The sequence below is a fragment of the Tripterygium wilfordii genome, chromosome 7, assembly GCF_013401445.1.
Source record: "Tripterygium wilfordii isolate XIE 37 chromosome 7, ASM1340144v1, whole genome shotgun sequence".
Classification (NCBI taxonomy): Eukaryota; Viridiplantae; Streptophyta; class Magnoliopsida; order Celastrales; family Celastraceae; genus Tripterygium; species Tripterygium wilfordii.
The window spans coordinates 4,636,614-4,649,718 of NC_052238.1; the positions used below are offsets into that span (position 1 = coordinate 4,636,614).

General features: G+C 37.7%; 4 protein-coding genes across 6 annotated transcripts; 1 reads left to right on the forward strand and 3 right to left on the reverse strand.

Annotated features, from left to right (window-relative positions):
* Positions 1 to 305: 305 nt before the first annotated feature.
* LOC120002733 (S-adenosylmethionine carrier 1, chloroplastic/mitochondrial) lies at positions 306 to 5,350 on the reverse strand. Of its 2 annotated transcripts, none has more exons than XM_038851518.1 (13): positions 5,216 to 5,350; positions 4,967 to 5,034; positions 4,395 to 4,502; positions 3,713 to 3,799; positions 3,261 to 3,333; positions 2,443 to 2,533; positions 2,275 to 2,328; positions 2,096 to 2,191; positions 1,775 to 1,864; positions 1,651 to 1,702; positions 1,016 to 1,077; positions 850 to 930; positions 306 to 630 (listed from the first exon to the last, which is right to left on the reverse strand). In XM_038851518.1, exons 1-13 carry the CDS (start codon positions 5,326 to 5,328, stop codon positions 499 to 501), a joined length of 1,107 nt encoding a protein of 368 aa, XP_038707446.1. In that variant the 5' UTR covers positions 5,329 to 5,350; the 3' UTR covers positions 306 to 498. The 2 variants fall into 2 exon arrangements, with proteins under 2 accessions (XP_038707446.1, XP_038707447.1); XM_038851519.1 differs by having other exon boundaries at positions 4,967 to 5,039; positions 5,216 to 5,297.
* A 456-nt stretch (positions 5,351 to 5,806) lies between these two features.
* On the forward strand, positions 5,807 to 7,784 carry LOC120001721 (glucan endo-1,3-beta-glucosidase 8-like). The gene is made up of 2 exons (XM_038850152.1): positions 5,807 to 6,141; positions 6,489 to 7,784. The coding sequence occupies exons 1-2, from the start codon at positions 5,807 to 5,809 to the stop codon at positions 7,582 to 7,584; spliced, it is 1,431 nt and encodes a 476-aa protein (XP_038706080.1). The 3' UTR covers positions 7,585 to 7,784.
* Positions 7,785 to 7,900: 116 nt separating this feature from the next.
* LOC120001722 (iron-sulfur assembly protein IscA, chloroplastic-like) lies at positions 7,901 to 10,087 on the reverse strand. Of its 2 annotated transcripts, XM_038850154.1 has the most exons (4): positions 9,850 to 10,087; positions 9,327 to 9,545; positions 9,156 to 9,216; positions 8,044 to 8,188 (listed from the first exon to the last, which is right to left on the reverse strand). In XM_038850154.1, exons 1-4 carry the CDS (start codon positions 10,016 to 10,018, stop codon positions 8,182 to 8,184), a joined length of 456 nt encoding a protein of 151 aa, XP_038706082.1. In that variant the 5' UTR covers positions 10,019 to 10,087; the 3' UTR covers positions 8,044 to 8,181. The 2 variants fall into 2 exon arrangements, with proteins under 2 accessions (XP_038706081.1, XP_038706082.1); XM_038850153.1 differs by lacking the exon at positions 9,156 to 9,216 and having other exon boundaries at positions 7,901 to 8,188; positions 9,850 to 10,080.
* Positions 10,088 to 10,359: 272 nt separating this feature from the next.
* LOC120002891 (ras-related protein Rab7-like) lies at positions 10,360 to 12,611 on the reverse strand. Its single transcript, XM_038851752.1, has 7 exons — positions 12,262 to 12,611; positions 12,131 to 12,157; positions 11,564 to 11,663; positions 11,303 to 11,449; positions 10,941 to 11,021; positions 10,717 to 10,862; positions 10,360 to 10,625 (listed from the first exon to the last, which is right to left on the reverse strand). Exons 1-7 carry the CDS (start codon positions 12,318 to 12,320, stop codon positions 10,562 to 10,564), a joined length of 624 nt encoding a protein of 207 aa, XP_038707680.1. The 5' UTR covers positions 12,321 to 12,611; the 3' UTR covers positions 10,360 to 10,561.
* Positions 12,612 to 13,105: the final 494 nt, after the last annotated feature.

Sequence of the window (13,105 nt, forward strand, 5' to 3'; positions counted from 1 at the left end):
GTCACCATCTGGAGGGTTGTATTTGTATTGTGAATTGTGATCATGTGTTTGGGTACAAGGTGCTGTATTTTCCTGTTGATTTATACATTGTTTAGTCGAGGTCTTCCATTCCCAACCATTTGGACTTTAGAATCCGGCGTTATATCATTGTTGAATGTATTAGAACTTATCGCTCACTTTTGTTGTGCAATTTGAGTCCATTCCACCATGTTTACCAGTCATTTAACAAAATCCCTTATATGAGAAGAAGTTCAGTGTTATCTGAAGTTAATTTTCTAAAACTGTATTGTACGGAGTATGGAACCTTTATTGTTGAATTATTTTGCTTATATTGTTAGAAAGTAGTTTTTCGAATGCACCAGATACTTCCCTAACCTCAACAAACATGATCTCGAATGTCAAAATCCTTGATCTCTACTTAATAGTTTTTACAGGTACCTTAACGATGGGGGTATATCTGGTGGCTGGGAGGGGGGGGGGGGGGGGGGGGGCATAACTTTAGTCCTGTTTGAAGTCCGAGGGCTTTTTAGATGTAGAACGCCTCTGTTCAAGTAACCGCTTAGTCCTCTCCAGAACGCCAAAGAAGATTGAACCACCAATGCCGATCCACAGTACTCTAGGACCTATGCCCTGCAGTGTGAGAATAAAAAAATCAATACAAGAAACTCCACCCTTCAAGCTTTTTTAGGTGATGAATAGCACCATGATTGCTATTTACTGAAAAACTCAATCATGAAATCTTTTCAATCTCCAACAATCAAGGCCAGTGGGTTCTGATCATATGCAGACACTGAGTTTCTCTTACATTGAATAAATAATGACAGAGATATAAAAAGAAGAGACTTATACCTTCAAAAGAGCAGATGGTCCTTCTTCCCTAATGATACCTTGTACACAATCAACAATCCCTTTGTACTGGTTTCCAGACCCCTGCAAAGAATATTAATTAGAAAATACTGTCATAATACGCATACACTGCCGGAGAAAAGAAAATGCAGGTAGAAACTTGGCCTACCTGAACCATTAGCCTTGTCTTGATCACATCAAGGGGAGTAGTTATAGCACCAGTTAGTGCACCTGCAAATAATTGTTTGAACTGTGAGATAGTTCGGAAAAAAAAAATGGCTGTCGGATAAAAACGTGGGCAAGAGTTATGCAGCAACAATGAGCGATGAGGTTCAAAATACAGTGGAGGACTTTCCAAAGCAGTAAAGTTCAAACGGAAAGAAACATGCGTGGTTATTCAAGTTCACCATACCGAAGCAACAAAGATGATGGCACGTGACCCTTCACAAATGACATAATACAGGGGATTGATTTTTTTGAAAGGAATTATGGAGGGAATTTTCATACAACCTTATGTATAAGGGCTGGTCAAAATAAATTAAGTGTATCAGAAACTCTATCATTTCCCTAAGTTGTCCTTTTCCCAGATTTCTTACCCAAGGCATGCGGCAATGTTTCCAAGAAAAGTTGACAAACATGGGAGCATTTCAGTGGTTGAAGAAAAAAACAATGAGAATGAGAAGCAAGAAAAAAAAATCATATTAGTATAAAATGGCTGAGAACATAAATATTCAAAAGTGGGTATGACAAGGAAATTCATTGCAGCAATATTCATGAAAAAAAAAGACTTAAATGTTGTCTTACCAGAAAAAGCACCAATTGCAGCATTCTCAGGATCATTTAGATCTCTTTTTGCCTGCCAAAAGCCATAACTATCAGAACTGCACCATGTAATATAATTTTATAAGATGCATGGCAAGGATCATACCACTGATTTATAACCTATTCGAAGCTGCTCGTAGATGCAGAACTGAATTGCATCGAAGGGCAAATCTCGCAACAAAAAGGATCCATATCCCTACAGAAAAAAATGAAAATCCAGTCAGAAATAGATTCAAGTACAACCAGTAAAGGCAGTCGTTAATCAAAAGCCAGATAAAATACATTTGAAGGAACACAAGAGACCTATCTGTCATCAGAGAGCCTTTTCATATTTCAAGTTTTCAACTATAACAGACACAAGATTAGAAGCTTAGATTTCCTTATTCTGAGAAATGAGTAAGAAATTTGGAGCAGCAACATGACATACCGCATAAAGACCCTTATATCCCTCCTTAGAGATGATGAGACGAACAGCATCGGGAGCTGAGGTAAACTGCCCTGTCTGCATTCTTTGCTTAACAACCTGGTAATGTTCTAAATAGGTTAAGAAAAAGGAACTCGCAAAACAATTGTAAGATATGAAACAACACAACTAAGCATATCAACCTCAGTGGGAACACGAATAAGAGAAGCAGCAAGCCCTCCTAAGGCACCGGCAGTCTGCATTAAAGATTCAATGATTTCACATTCAGCTGCTGCAGAGCCAAAAAGCTTAACTAGAGCAATGATCTGCAAGGCAATATATACGCACAATGACAGGAGAATATTTCTCACCAGGTGAGCAACAGCACTAAGATTTTCAGGAAGGATCTTCAACAGTTTCTGCTTTGAAGGTTCATATACTCCAACAAAGACAGCAGAGGCTCTGTGAACATCACCAACAAATGCAATGGGAAAAATTGAGCACAGGTGTAGGCCATTTTACACGCACAAAAAAAAGTTCACAATGACACATTTCTCACTACTTTAAAGTTTAAACAACAATGTATGTATTCGCACATCCATACATTCACATATCTTTATGTGTTTATGTTGTTATGTGCACAACAAACCAAATGAATATACTCAATTGTAAATAGATTATTTCTCAGCAAGGAAGCTAGGAATCGGTAATCATCCTTCTCTATCAGGCAAGGAGAACTTGGGTGGTACCTAGGTCTGCAAAACAGAATCTCAAAATGCTGGAAAGACATAATGTATTCAACCCCTTTGGTTATTTATTGAATCATATGGAGAATGGACAAGGGAAATTTTGATGTGATCAAAATTTTGGGATATATAAAAGGTGGCTAACCCTTTCTTTTTCAGCATATTGGGATAATTCATGTAAGTGAAAGTTTGTTATCAGATGTAATAGATTCCATTTCTTTTAAGCTTTTGTAAAAAATAGGAAATCCCTCGAAGCTGTTGCTTCCTCGCAAGAATTTTACCATTCAAAAGAAAAAATGAAGGGCAGCTCGTTGCAAAGCTAAAACCGATGAAAAACTTCATAATGTGCAATGGCGTTGGAGAAGAATTCTGACATTTTTCTTAAGGATTTGTGATATTATTTGGGCTAGGGCTTTGATTATGATGACGATGAATGTACTTACGGTAAGACACCAGCAAGGTTTCCAGCCAATCCAGAGTAAAGACCTTTCAAAATTATTTTTCCACCTCCACGAGCTGCCTACAGAATGTAAGTTAAATGGTTGTCAGAGACTACAAGAAAATAAAATTTTCTCATTAGTAAGCATAAGTATTGGATGCACCCTTTGGTTCTGATGCACCCACTATCTTATCATCCCAATATCATTATCCCTATGTAAGTTTTTTAATACACATGTTCACATGAGGTGAGTAGGTTGGCAACCACTTCACTCTAAATTGGTCATGCTTGACTAATTCTTAGGCAATACCCATGCTCACGAAAAGATGTTGTCTGCGATGCAAGGGCCTTGTATCTTTTATTTTCCTTTGGCAGCAACACTTATCATTAGTCATAACGATAAGGATGTTTATCGAGATGATTTCTACATTGAAAAAAAAGTACAGCAAAGTCAACCTGCCTGCAGCCTTGTTTTTATCGTATCAATTGGATATAAAGCTGTTTCAACAACAACACCAGCTGTACCTCCGGCTATAGCTCCCTCTGCAAAAAAGATCAAACCAGTCTGTAGCATAAAACCAATTTTATAAATCTCCTCTAATTAGCCAATTAACCTTCTAAAGACCATAAAGCAACATTGAGGGGAAAATAAGAACTGCTAAACTTAATCTGATCTTTTAATAACAAAGATTCATCAGCCAGTATGATTCGTCTCAAGCTCATAAAACTTCCTGGTTGTAGATAAGCTCACATTGCATCTATATTCTATCAGGCCTACTGATTCTTTTTCGAGAGTCCAGCATGTCGATATCATAATAAGTTCATCTAGTCTATACAGGCCCAACCCAAGCAAAGTTCTGGAAGAGTTCAGCTAGACACAGAACCAGAATCCCCACCTATAGAGTTTCTGCACCACAAAGCTGACTGTGGAAAGTCTTAGCACATTTTAGCTAGTGGCAAGAATGGTTATCAAATTTCTAGAGACGGAAATTCAGACATTAACTAAACCCTAACACATTTAAATGATATCCTGCTCAGTAAACCATAACATAAACTTAATTTCCAATCATGACTAGTTCTATCACAAATGATAATCTGTAATGTTTCATGAGGAAAGACAAAAAGTTCTCGTGCTTACCCCATAAAGTACGGAGAAATTCAAAAGGATTTTCTTCTCCCATGCCAATTGATGCAAAAGACTTCTTTGGTTCCAGCCGCACCATTGGCATTGCCCTACAAGATGCATCTGCAAAACAACATCATCCATTCAGCAGATAACCAATGTATAAACCAAGAAGTTCCCAACAGCTTAAATTCAACATTTGCATAAATTAAAGATTTCTTACTAGGTTCATCAAATTCAACTCTAAATATGCAGTGTAATACACACAATATTTAAGGCATTCAAATGCCACCTTTCTTTAGTAGTATAGACCAAAAATGCTCAGTCAGTGGGGGCTTTTGCTTTCACTTTGTTAGCAATTGAAGACCTGCTTATTAGTCAGGGTAACATACGCACGCAAACAAGAAAACAAAAAACTCAAGTGTTTTCCAGATTCCAAATTTCAATACTGGTCATTTACTCTATTTTAACAATTGACTGAATAAGAATATGATTTGCACAATTTATATATCGTAATTCACACAGAGCATGCTCACCTAGGAAAAATTCAGTTCACTTAAAGATCAGAAATTAAACAAACGAGTTACCTGGAGACGCTACCGGCGAGCTTTTGGCATCAGCAGCTAACGTCAAAGGACCCATCGAGGTCCAACAACTGTTCTCGAAAAGATAGTCAAAATCAATCGATAAAGCGTTTTCACTCATCAAAATCCTCAGAAGCAACAACACAAACACTGGAATTACCTCCATCAATCGTTACATACATTGAAAAAAAGACTCATTCTTTAACTTAAATATAATATATACACGAATGTTTTCTTAGCGAAAGACCGTACCAGCACGAGGAGGTCGGTACTCGGAGACTCTCTGTACTTCTGCGACTCCTGACAAAGTGTCTAACGAAACGATTGGGCGCTTGTTTGTGCGACAGGGACGAGTATATATACATGGGCCATTCTCCAATGGGCTTGTTCTTTTATTGGGTCAAATCCCAACCATTTCAAGTAGATATGATGGGCCAGCTCTAATGGACCTATTCTTTTATTGGATTAAAGCTCAACAATTTTCACACTGCGGGATCCATTGTCAAGTCAATAGAACACGAAACAATTCGGCTGGGCCTAACTAGTTTGGGCAATAACAATACTGGGCCTAGCGAGTTTGCCTCGGGAGATCCAGATCCAGTGCATTCGTGTCCAACCAAATGTTAAAAGTTCGTTAAGCCTCATGTCATGTGGCAGTTACAAACAGAAACAGTATAACTACAAATTCTCTCCCTCTCAATCTGAAGTCTCGTATTACCATCCATTCTCTTTCACTTTCCTTCAAAATCTCTACGTCTCCATTACCATTAACGATAAACCTTCAGACTATTCATCTTCATCCATTCAATTCTGTCCTAGCCTAAGCCGGACCGGCTCACACGGATGGCTCGGGTGGCATTCCTAATATGGGCCTGTGTTGTGGTCCTGGGGATCACTGCCACGGCGGTGCATGGTTTCATAGGTGTGAATTGGGGCACCATGGCATCGCACCCATTGCCCCCAAACATCGTGGTTCAAATGTTGAAAGACAATAACATCAACAAGGTTAAGCTTTTCGACGCGGATTCTTGGACCCTTAGTGCTCTGGCTGGAACTGGAATGGAAGTCATGGTTGCCATCCCTAACAACATGTTGCACCATATTTCCAAGGACTATGACAATGCCAAAGATTGGGTCAAAGAAAATGTCACCAAACATCTCCACAATGTTGATATCAGGTAATTAGTTTTGATTTTGTTAGACATCTCACCCCATACAACCAACTATATTATACATTTTGGGGTTCCGGTTCTGGTTCCTGTGAATACATCAGATTATCCTCATGAGTTTGTTCCTTCCAAGCCTAGCAACTGACCGACACCCAACTCGCTGAGCTTAGAAAAAAGACCTTATTGATTGTAGGAGAGTGGACTTGACTTTACAAACCACTTGGTTGGAAAGCTGGGTGTGAGATTTTTAAGTCATAACAATTTTATTGCCGGAATAAATTCATGTTTTTGTTGACATTGGTTTAAGCAATTAAGAATGTGATTAATTGGATTTGCTTATGCATTTCTATATACAGATATGTATCAGTTGGAAATGAGCCATTCTTGACAAGTTACAATGGTTCGTACCTTAAAACGACATTCCCAGCATTACAGAACATTCAGAAGGCTCTCAATGCAGCTGGAGTAGGAGACAAAGTCAAGGCCACAGTAGCATCCAATGCTGATGTTTATGAATCCCCGTCAAACGTTCCATCGAGTGGAAACTTCCGTCCGGACATCAAAGAACAAATGCTACAAATTGTCAAATTCCTCCATGAAAACAATGCTCCATTTGTTGTTAACATTTATCCCTTCCTAAGTCTCTACCAAAGCAGCAGTTTTCCGGTCGAATTTGCTTTCTTCGATGGAGGTGGGACTCCGACAACCGACAAAGGTCTCCGGTACACCAATGTGTTTGATGCAAATTATGACACACTGATTTGGTCCTTGAAGAAGAATGGTTACCCCAACATGAAGATCATGGTTGGAGAAGTTGGTTGGCCAACAGATGGTGACAAGAATGCAAATGTGAAGTATGCAACCAAATTCTATGACGGTCTCATGAAGAAATTGATTAGTAACAAGGGCACCCCACTAAGGCCTGGAAAAATAGACGTCTACCTCTTTGGTTTACTTGATGAGGACATGAAGAGCATTGAACCAGGAATGTTCGAGAGGCATTGGGGGATTTTCCGCTACGACGGGAAACCAAAGTTCCCGATGGACTTGACGGGGAAAGGCAACAACAAGATGCCAGTAGGGGCGAAGAATGTTCATTACTTGGAGTCACAATGGTGTGTGCTTGATCCGGCTGCCACGAGCACTGAAAACATTCCAGATCAAATAAACTATGCATGTGCACATTCAGATTGCACTAGCTTGGGATATACATGCAACAACTTGGATGCTAAGGGCAATGTGTCTTATGCTTTTAACATGTACTTCCAAATGCAAGATCAAGATGTGCAGGCTTGTGACTTCAATGGGTTGGCTAAGATTGTTCAGCAGAATGCCTCGCGTGGAAGCTGTTTGTTTCCTGTACAGATAGTTAGTGCAGGAGAAAGGCTAAACTTGGCTTATGGTGTTGGTGTTGTTGCAGGACTTTTCTTAACATTGCTGGCTTTGATATAATTATATTAGACTACTCATTCAGAACAGCATGTTTGAAATCGGATGATCATCTCTAATCGGAATAATAGTAATTAAGTAAACGTATATAGTTTCCTCAAATAGTTTAGTTAGTCGATTTTTTTTATGGCAAAACCACATTGATAACATAGATAGTGCAGCCTATTGCAGTTAGCAATATTGATAAATCTACAAAAAAGTATCAATGGAATTTCAAGAAGTTGCTCTACCAAGAGGATAAAATTAAGGGCTATTCTCATTCTGCTAATGTTACCACTCTCAGGACGCAATCACATGGAGAAACAGAAGCAGACAGAAGTTCAAAACCAGCATAAGTATTATAAATCAAGTCAATAAAGATTATCCTTTCAAAGCTAACGTTATAGTATATATACGACAGCTAATGAATAGAAGTGGAAACTTCAATTGAAGTTTTTTTAAGCTGTACTGTATACATACTTCTTTTACATCTCTGCTGCAAAGGATTTACCGCAACCACATGTTTGTGTAGCATTTGGGTTCTTGAAAGAGAAACCTCCACCAATGAGAGCATCACTGTAATCCAAATGCATTCCGTATAAGAAAAGGAGGCTTTTTGGATCACAAACTGCAGACAGTAATAAGGAAAGTTAGTCAGGCACCTGCATTGGACTAATGAAAATCGAATGTAAGATCAAGTTTTACGCCCAATGAAATACAATCTAGCTGTACTGTACATATGTTTTTACATCTCTAGAGGGAAATGAAGATTTCGGTTAAGTACAAAATATGATCCCTAACATTAACACAACTATAGGCCCTGACTAACCCTTGCCACTATTGAGCATTTGAGCCCGAACAACTAAATAGATCCTGAATTCGAAATGAATGTTACCCCGATAATGGATTAAAAGCTGTATCCAATTCTCTTCATAATGCCACTTCCATTATGATCAATTTGACACTCCTCAGTAACTCATTATATTTTGGTCATTCTAAGTCTAGCTCAAATATCATCGTAGGAATTAGCAATCTAGACATACTAGCAAAGTTAAAATTTCTTGAAAAAGTTAGTTGTTGAAGTATTCAGATTACAGGAACTAAGAATGAACAATTACATAAACAATTCAAGTGCTAACAGAACTGTAATCACGAGATTGATCTCTGATAGAATTCATACATTAAGCTGTCTGTCAAACAACCTAATGAACTTCCACCATAAAGTATTTACAAATGGATTCATTAGCAAGGATAACATTCAATGCCATAACATGGCTAATAATACCAGTTGCAAATGGTATAATCAATTAGATTTAGTTAGAGCATGTTTATTAGTCCACATCATATGATCTCTCCCTCTGCAGTTGATGTGAACTGCGGGGTGCACCTGGCATTAACCAATAAAGGTCGATATAAGGCTAGGATGATTATCATTTTTTTAGAAAAAAAATTGAAAAATTAATTTACTAATTTTCTTTTAATACATCTGATCAAATATTTAATGTGGTTAGACATGCCTGAATTTCATGAATCACCCTAATAACATCAAGTAAAAGGAAAGGAAAAAAAAAAAAAAACCAAACTACCATATTTACCAGCAGAACCAATGCACCAGGATGCAAATGAAAGAATCTTCACCTATGACCAAACAACCAACTACAAAGAAATCATCTACCAAATCAATAACAGCAGAGAAAATGGTCTGAACTAACAGCAATTAAAAAAGAAGTAACAAACTAACAAATGAGCAAGAATATAAAACTTACCAATAACAAAACCATTAAATTCAATGAAGGAGTCATCTGGTCTCGCATTTGCCCTGTTCTCAAAGTCCATTGTGTATGACATGCCTGAACATCCACCCTGTTTCACACCAATTCTTAGGCATAAATCCTCATTACGCTCAGACCTCATCTTATTCAGGTGGTTCAGCGCAGTATCGGTCAGGGAAATTGCAGGTTTAAGTCCTTCAGATGTAGGTGCAGCTGAAACATAAAGGAAACTTATATAAATTACTTGATCAGAATTCCATATGCATCACAATGAGTCTCAATTTTGTATTTCAAATAACAAATCACATATTGGCCTTAATATTGTTAATCGAGTAGAGTTTTAAGTTCCAAAGCAGGAATTAATTAACCTCGAGAACCGAATCAGAAACAACTCAAACTACGAACACAAATCATAAACTTACAGAGCAATTCAACCAAAAAACAGAGTAACGAAGAATCATTACAAAAGAAAACGAAGAGGCATAGACGTCATCAATCCGAAAACAAGAAAGCGTACCCGCAGCTGCAGTTGATTGGATAGAGAGAGGTCTTCTACGGCAGAGATTTGATTTCGAGAATCGAAACGAAACCGAGTTTTGAGGTAAACGAACCGATTTTGAGATACTCGGTATGCGAGGGAGAGTGTGAGGCGGCCAATTGGTTGTTGCTGCTGCAGAGAACGCCATTGCAAAGGAAGCGAAGGGAAAATCAATGTCGCATTCTTTTCGAAGCCGAACCGCTTTGACGAATGTTAATGTTTTGTGTGATTGAATTGTGTTTTGAAGATCTTGACCGTTCAAATTAGAGAGAGTTTGTTGATTGATAGACTGCTGCAATTTAAGATGAAATGATCCTACGGTCGAGATGTAATATGAGTAATTTATCAATTTTTGGAGGTTATACTTTTCTCTTGTACTGGTCACGCCACGCAACAAACGACGGAAATCATTGGCGCACATGACACATATAAAATTGTGTGCATCCATCCCAATATTTAGATTAATTGGAACAAAATACATTGGGATTCATAAAATTGCTCGTTTAATTTCTTTATTAGGGAGCAGATTTATCAGTAATAGCAACATGAGGACAATTTTATTTATCAAGTGCAGTTTAAGCCTAATTTGCATGGCTTGAGATTAACGATAAAGAAATTAAAGAATCGACCAAATTGGGAAACTGAGAGTCCTTGATACATATGACTCTGTTATTCTTTTTGGCAGCCAAATTTAGCATGCACAGCCTCCTCTCTGTTCAGTTTCTGAAACAGTTTCTGATATGCCCTGAAAGTAACTGCAACATGAACACAAGAGTGTATATATTATAAGCTGCTCAATTCCACTATAATAAAATAAGAAATCTATATATATACACACAAGCATACATGTTATGCTCATGTTCACTGGCAAGAGCAGTCTTTGCAATGCATAGGAATGCATCATCAACATTGTAATCCTCTTTCGCTGACGTCTCGAAATAAGGTATATTTCCATTTGAAGCACACCAGTCCCTAGCTTTCTTCTCTGAAACCTGCACCAAATTATGCCAAATCAGTACGTTTTGTCAAAAACAATGCCAGATCAAAAATCCCAATTCATCGATCCATACCACGCGACTGTTTCCTCCGTCTATGTCAATCTTGTTTCCAAGTAATACAAATGGAAAGGCATCTGGATCGGCTGGATCTGCCTATAAAATCATAGTGTGTGAAGAAGTAAAATATGTAATCTAAAGAGCTCTGGCACATGAAGAGTAAAAGCATGTATATTTGAACTGTGGATACCCAGAAACAATAATTGTCTCTGTTGTATAATATCATGAAAAGGATCTATCTTTGAAGCTTGTCCATATTGAAATAATTTTGGTTAGTCAAATCCAGGATATGATAAGGTCTTTGCAAAACAACACAAGGACCTACAATGTTCAGTGTTCAGTATTGATCATAATAAAACTACAAAAGAATACGGTACCTGTTTGATAAACTCTTCATGCCAATTTCGAAGGGTTTCGAATGATTTATGAATATTTACATCATACACAAGAACACAGCAATCTGCACCTCTGTAAAATGCAACACCTAAGCTTTGAAATCTCTCTTGCCCTGCTGTGTCCCATATCTGCAAATCAGCATATACACCAACTTTCATTCAGCAAACAAGAACTCACCCGAAACTTTTTTAATTAACTAACAAGGATGGAATCGAGCGGATAATCCAGTACTAATTACGCACCTGCAAAGTTACCAGTTTGTCGTCGATCTGCAATTCCTTGGTCACAAAATCAGCACCGATTGTAGCCTTGTACTGTTGGCTGAACTTCTTATATACATATCTAGATGATCAGTCAATGAAATCATGACCAATAAATTCAATAGATGTGGGAAGATCTCCCCACGAATTACTTATCAGCCTCTTAGGCATTTTCTCAGTTAATTGGTGTGCACAATCCTCTTTAGCAATCAATTACTCCAAACTTTTGACAGAACACTTTACATCTACATGAATTCTTTGACATTGCACCATGACCACCACCATTTATCGTCCCGAAATGACAGCACATGCCATGTGAACATAGCTTGGCGTTATACAGCAAGTTTGCACATGGCACATAAGTTAAATTCAATAGACATCTAATAATTGATGAAGTGCCATATATGGACATGATAACAGAACAGACAACACAAACAAAACATGTAACCAGATTCAACTGAACTTGATCTTCTAGAAAAGCAGGAATTATAACAAAAATTCAACTACTTACTACTTAGCTTAATTGACATATCTTATTGGTATGGATACTGATTCATCAAAGTAGTTTTCCCAACCCTGCAAAACCAATAAGGGAGAGAGTCTATAACATTGGAAGATAAGCATATACAACTGAAAAGCATGAGACTGAGAAGAAGAAGAAGAAATGACATGAAACATACCCACTGTCCCCGAGGACGATGATCTTGAGCAATGCTCTTCTCTTGGTAGGCAAGTCCATGGAGCTCCAAATAGAATTATTAAAGAAAAATGAAAGCTATATGAATTAGTGGATTCTCCCTCTCTTTTAGAGATTCTTGAAAGGAAGTTTAGGAAAGCTTGGAATAGAAAAAAGAGAACCAATAATGGTTGTGATTCAAGGTTCCTGATTCTTCGATCTTCTTCTCCTTCTTTTTTGTGGGTATTGCCTTTCCGTTTTATTTCCAGTTACCTGTTAAGTTTCTGTGAATATGATATTAACCTACAAGTGAGAAGCATGTGAGGCCTTGCCAACCAAACCAAAAAAGTTGGGGCGAATAGGCGCCAGCGAAGCTGATTGTCCAAATATACATACATACATATCGTATATATATATATATATAATTCAATTTTCTTGTTGACCAATCGTGGATGCCAAAAACCAGTGAGTCCTGCAATCGTGCTTGCCTTGTTCGTTTACAGCTACGATATTCTCAATCATCTGCACTAATTAGTACTAATTTGCATATTGATTTGGCCCCATATTGATTTATCGAGGACTATTAGTATTTATTAGTTGTGAATAAATATATTTTAATAATAAAATTAGAAAACTTAATACTAGACTGGGCTTCAACTTAATATGGACCCCTCGTGCTAGGCCCCAATACCAGTCTAAAAACCTTGCTTTCATTGGGCCTGAAAAAGTATAGTCAATAAGAAGTCAATAATTCAGTCCCTATGGTCATGAACCAAAGATACGTACATTTCTCAATTTCTCATGACAACTTTTAACGTATATATTCTTTACTACTACTTGAGTCGAGC

Bases quoted from the DNA above. Each gene is read 5' to 3' on its own strand.
- LOC120002733 (XM_038851518.1), bottom strand. From the start codon at position 5,328: ATGTATATATACTCGTCCCTGTCGCACAAACAAGCGCCCAATCGTTTC. The intron at 4,503-4,966 runs GTAACTCGTTTG...GTTGTTTTGCAG, and splicing joins CTCGCCGGTAGCGTCTCCAG to ATGCATCTTGTAGGGCAATG. The intron at 2,192-2,274 runs GTTGATATGCTT...GAACATTACCAG, and splicing joins TTATTCGTGTTCCCACTGAG to GTTGTTAAGCAAAGAATGCA.
- LOC120001721 (XM_038850152.1), top strand. From the start codon at position 5,807: ATGGCTCGGGTGGCATTCCTAATATGGGCCTGTGTTGTGGTCCTGGGG. The intron at 6,142-6,488 runs GTAATTAGTTTT...TTCTATATACAG, and splicing joins CTCCACAATGTTGATATCAG to ATATGTATCAGTTGGAAATG.
- LOC120001722 (XM_038850153.1), bottom strand. From the start codon at position 10,018: ATGGCGTTCTCTGCAGCAGCAACAACCAATTGGCCGCCTCACACTCTC. The intron at 9,546-9,849 runs GTACGCTTTCTT...TTTATGTTTCAG, and splicing joins CCAATCAACTGCAGCTGCGG to CTGCACCTACATCTGAAGGA. The intron at 8,189-9,326 runs GTAAGTTTTATA...TACTGTCTGCAG, and splicing joins ATTTAATGGTTTTGTTATTG to TTTGTGATCCAAAAAGCCTC.
- LOC120002891 (XM_038851752.1), bottom strand. From the start codon at position 12,320: ATGGACTTGCCTACCAAGAGAAGAGCATTGCTCAAGATCATCGTCCTC. The intron at 12,158-12,261 runs GTATGTTTCATG...TTGGTTTTGCAG, and splicing joins ATCGTCCTCGGGGACAGTGG to GGTTGGGAAAACTACTTTGA. The intron at 10,863-10,940 runs GTATGGATCGAT...AATTTGGTGCAG, and splicing joins ACGGAGGAAACAGTCGCGTG to GTTTCAGAGAAGAAAGCTAG.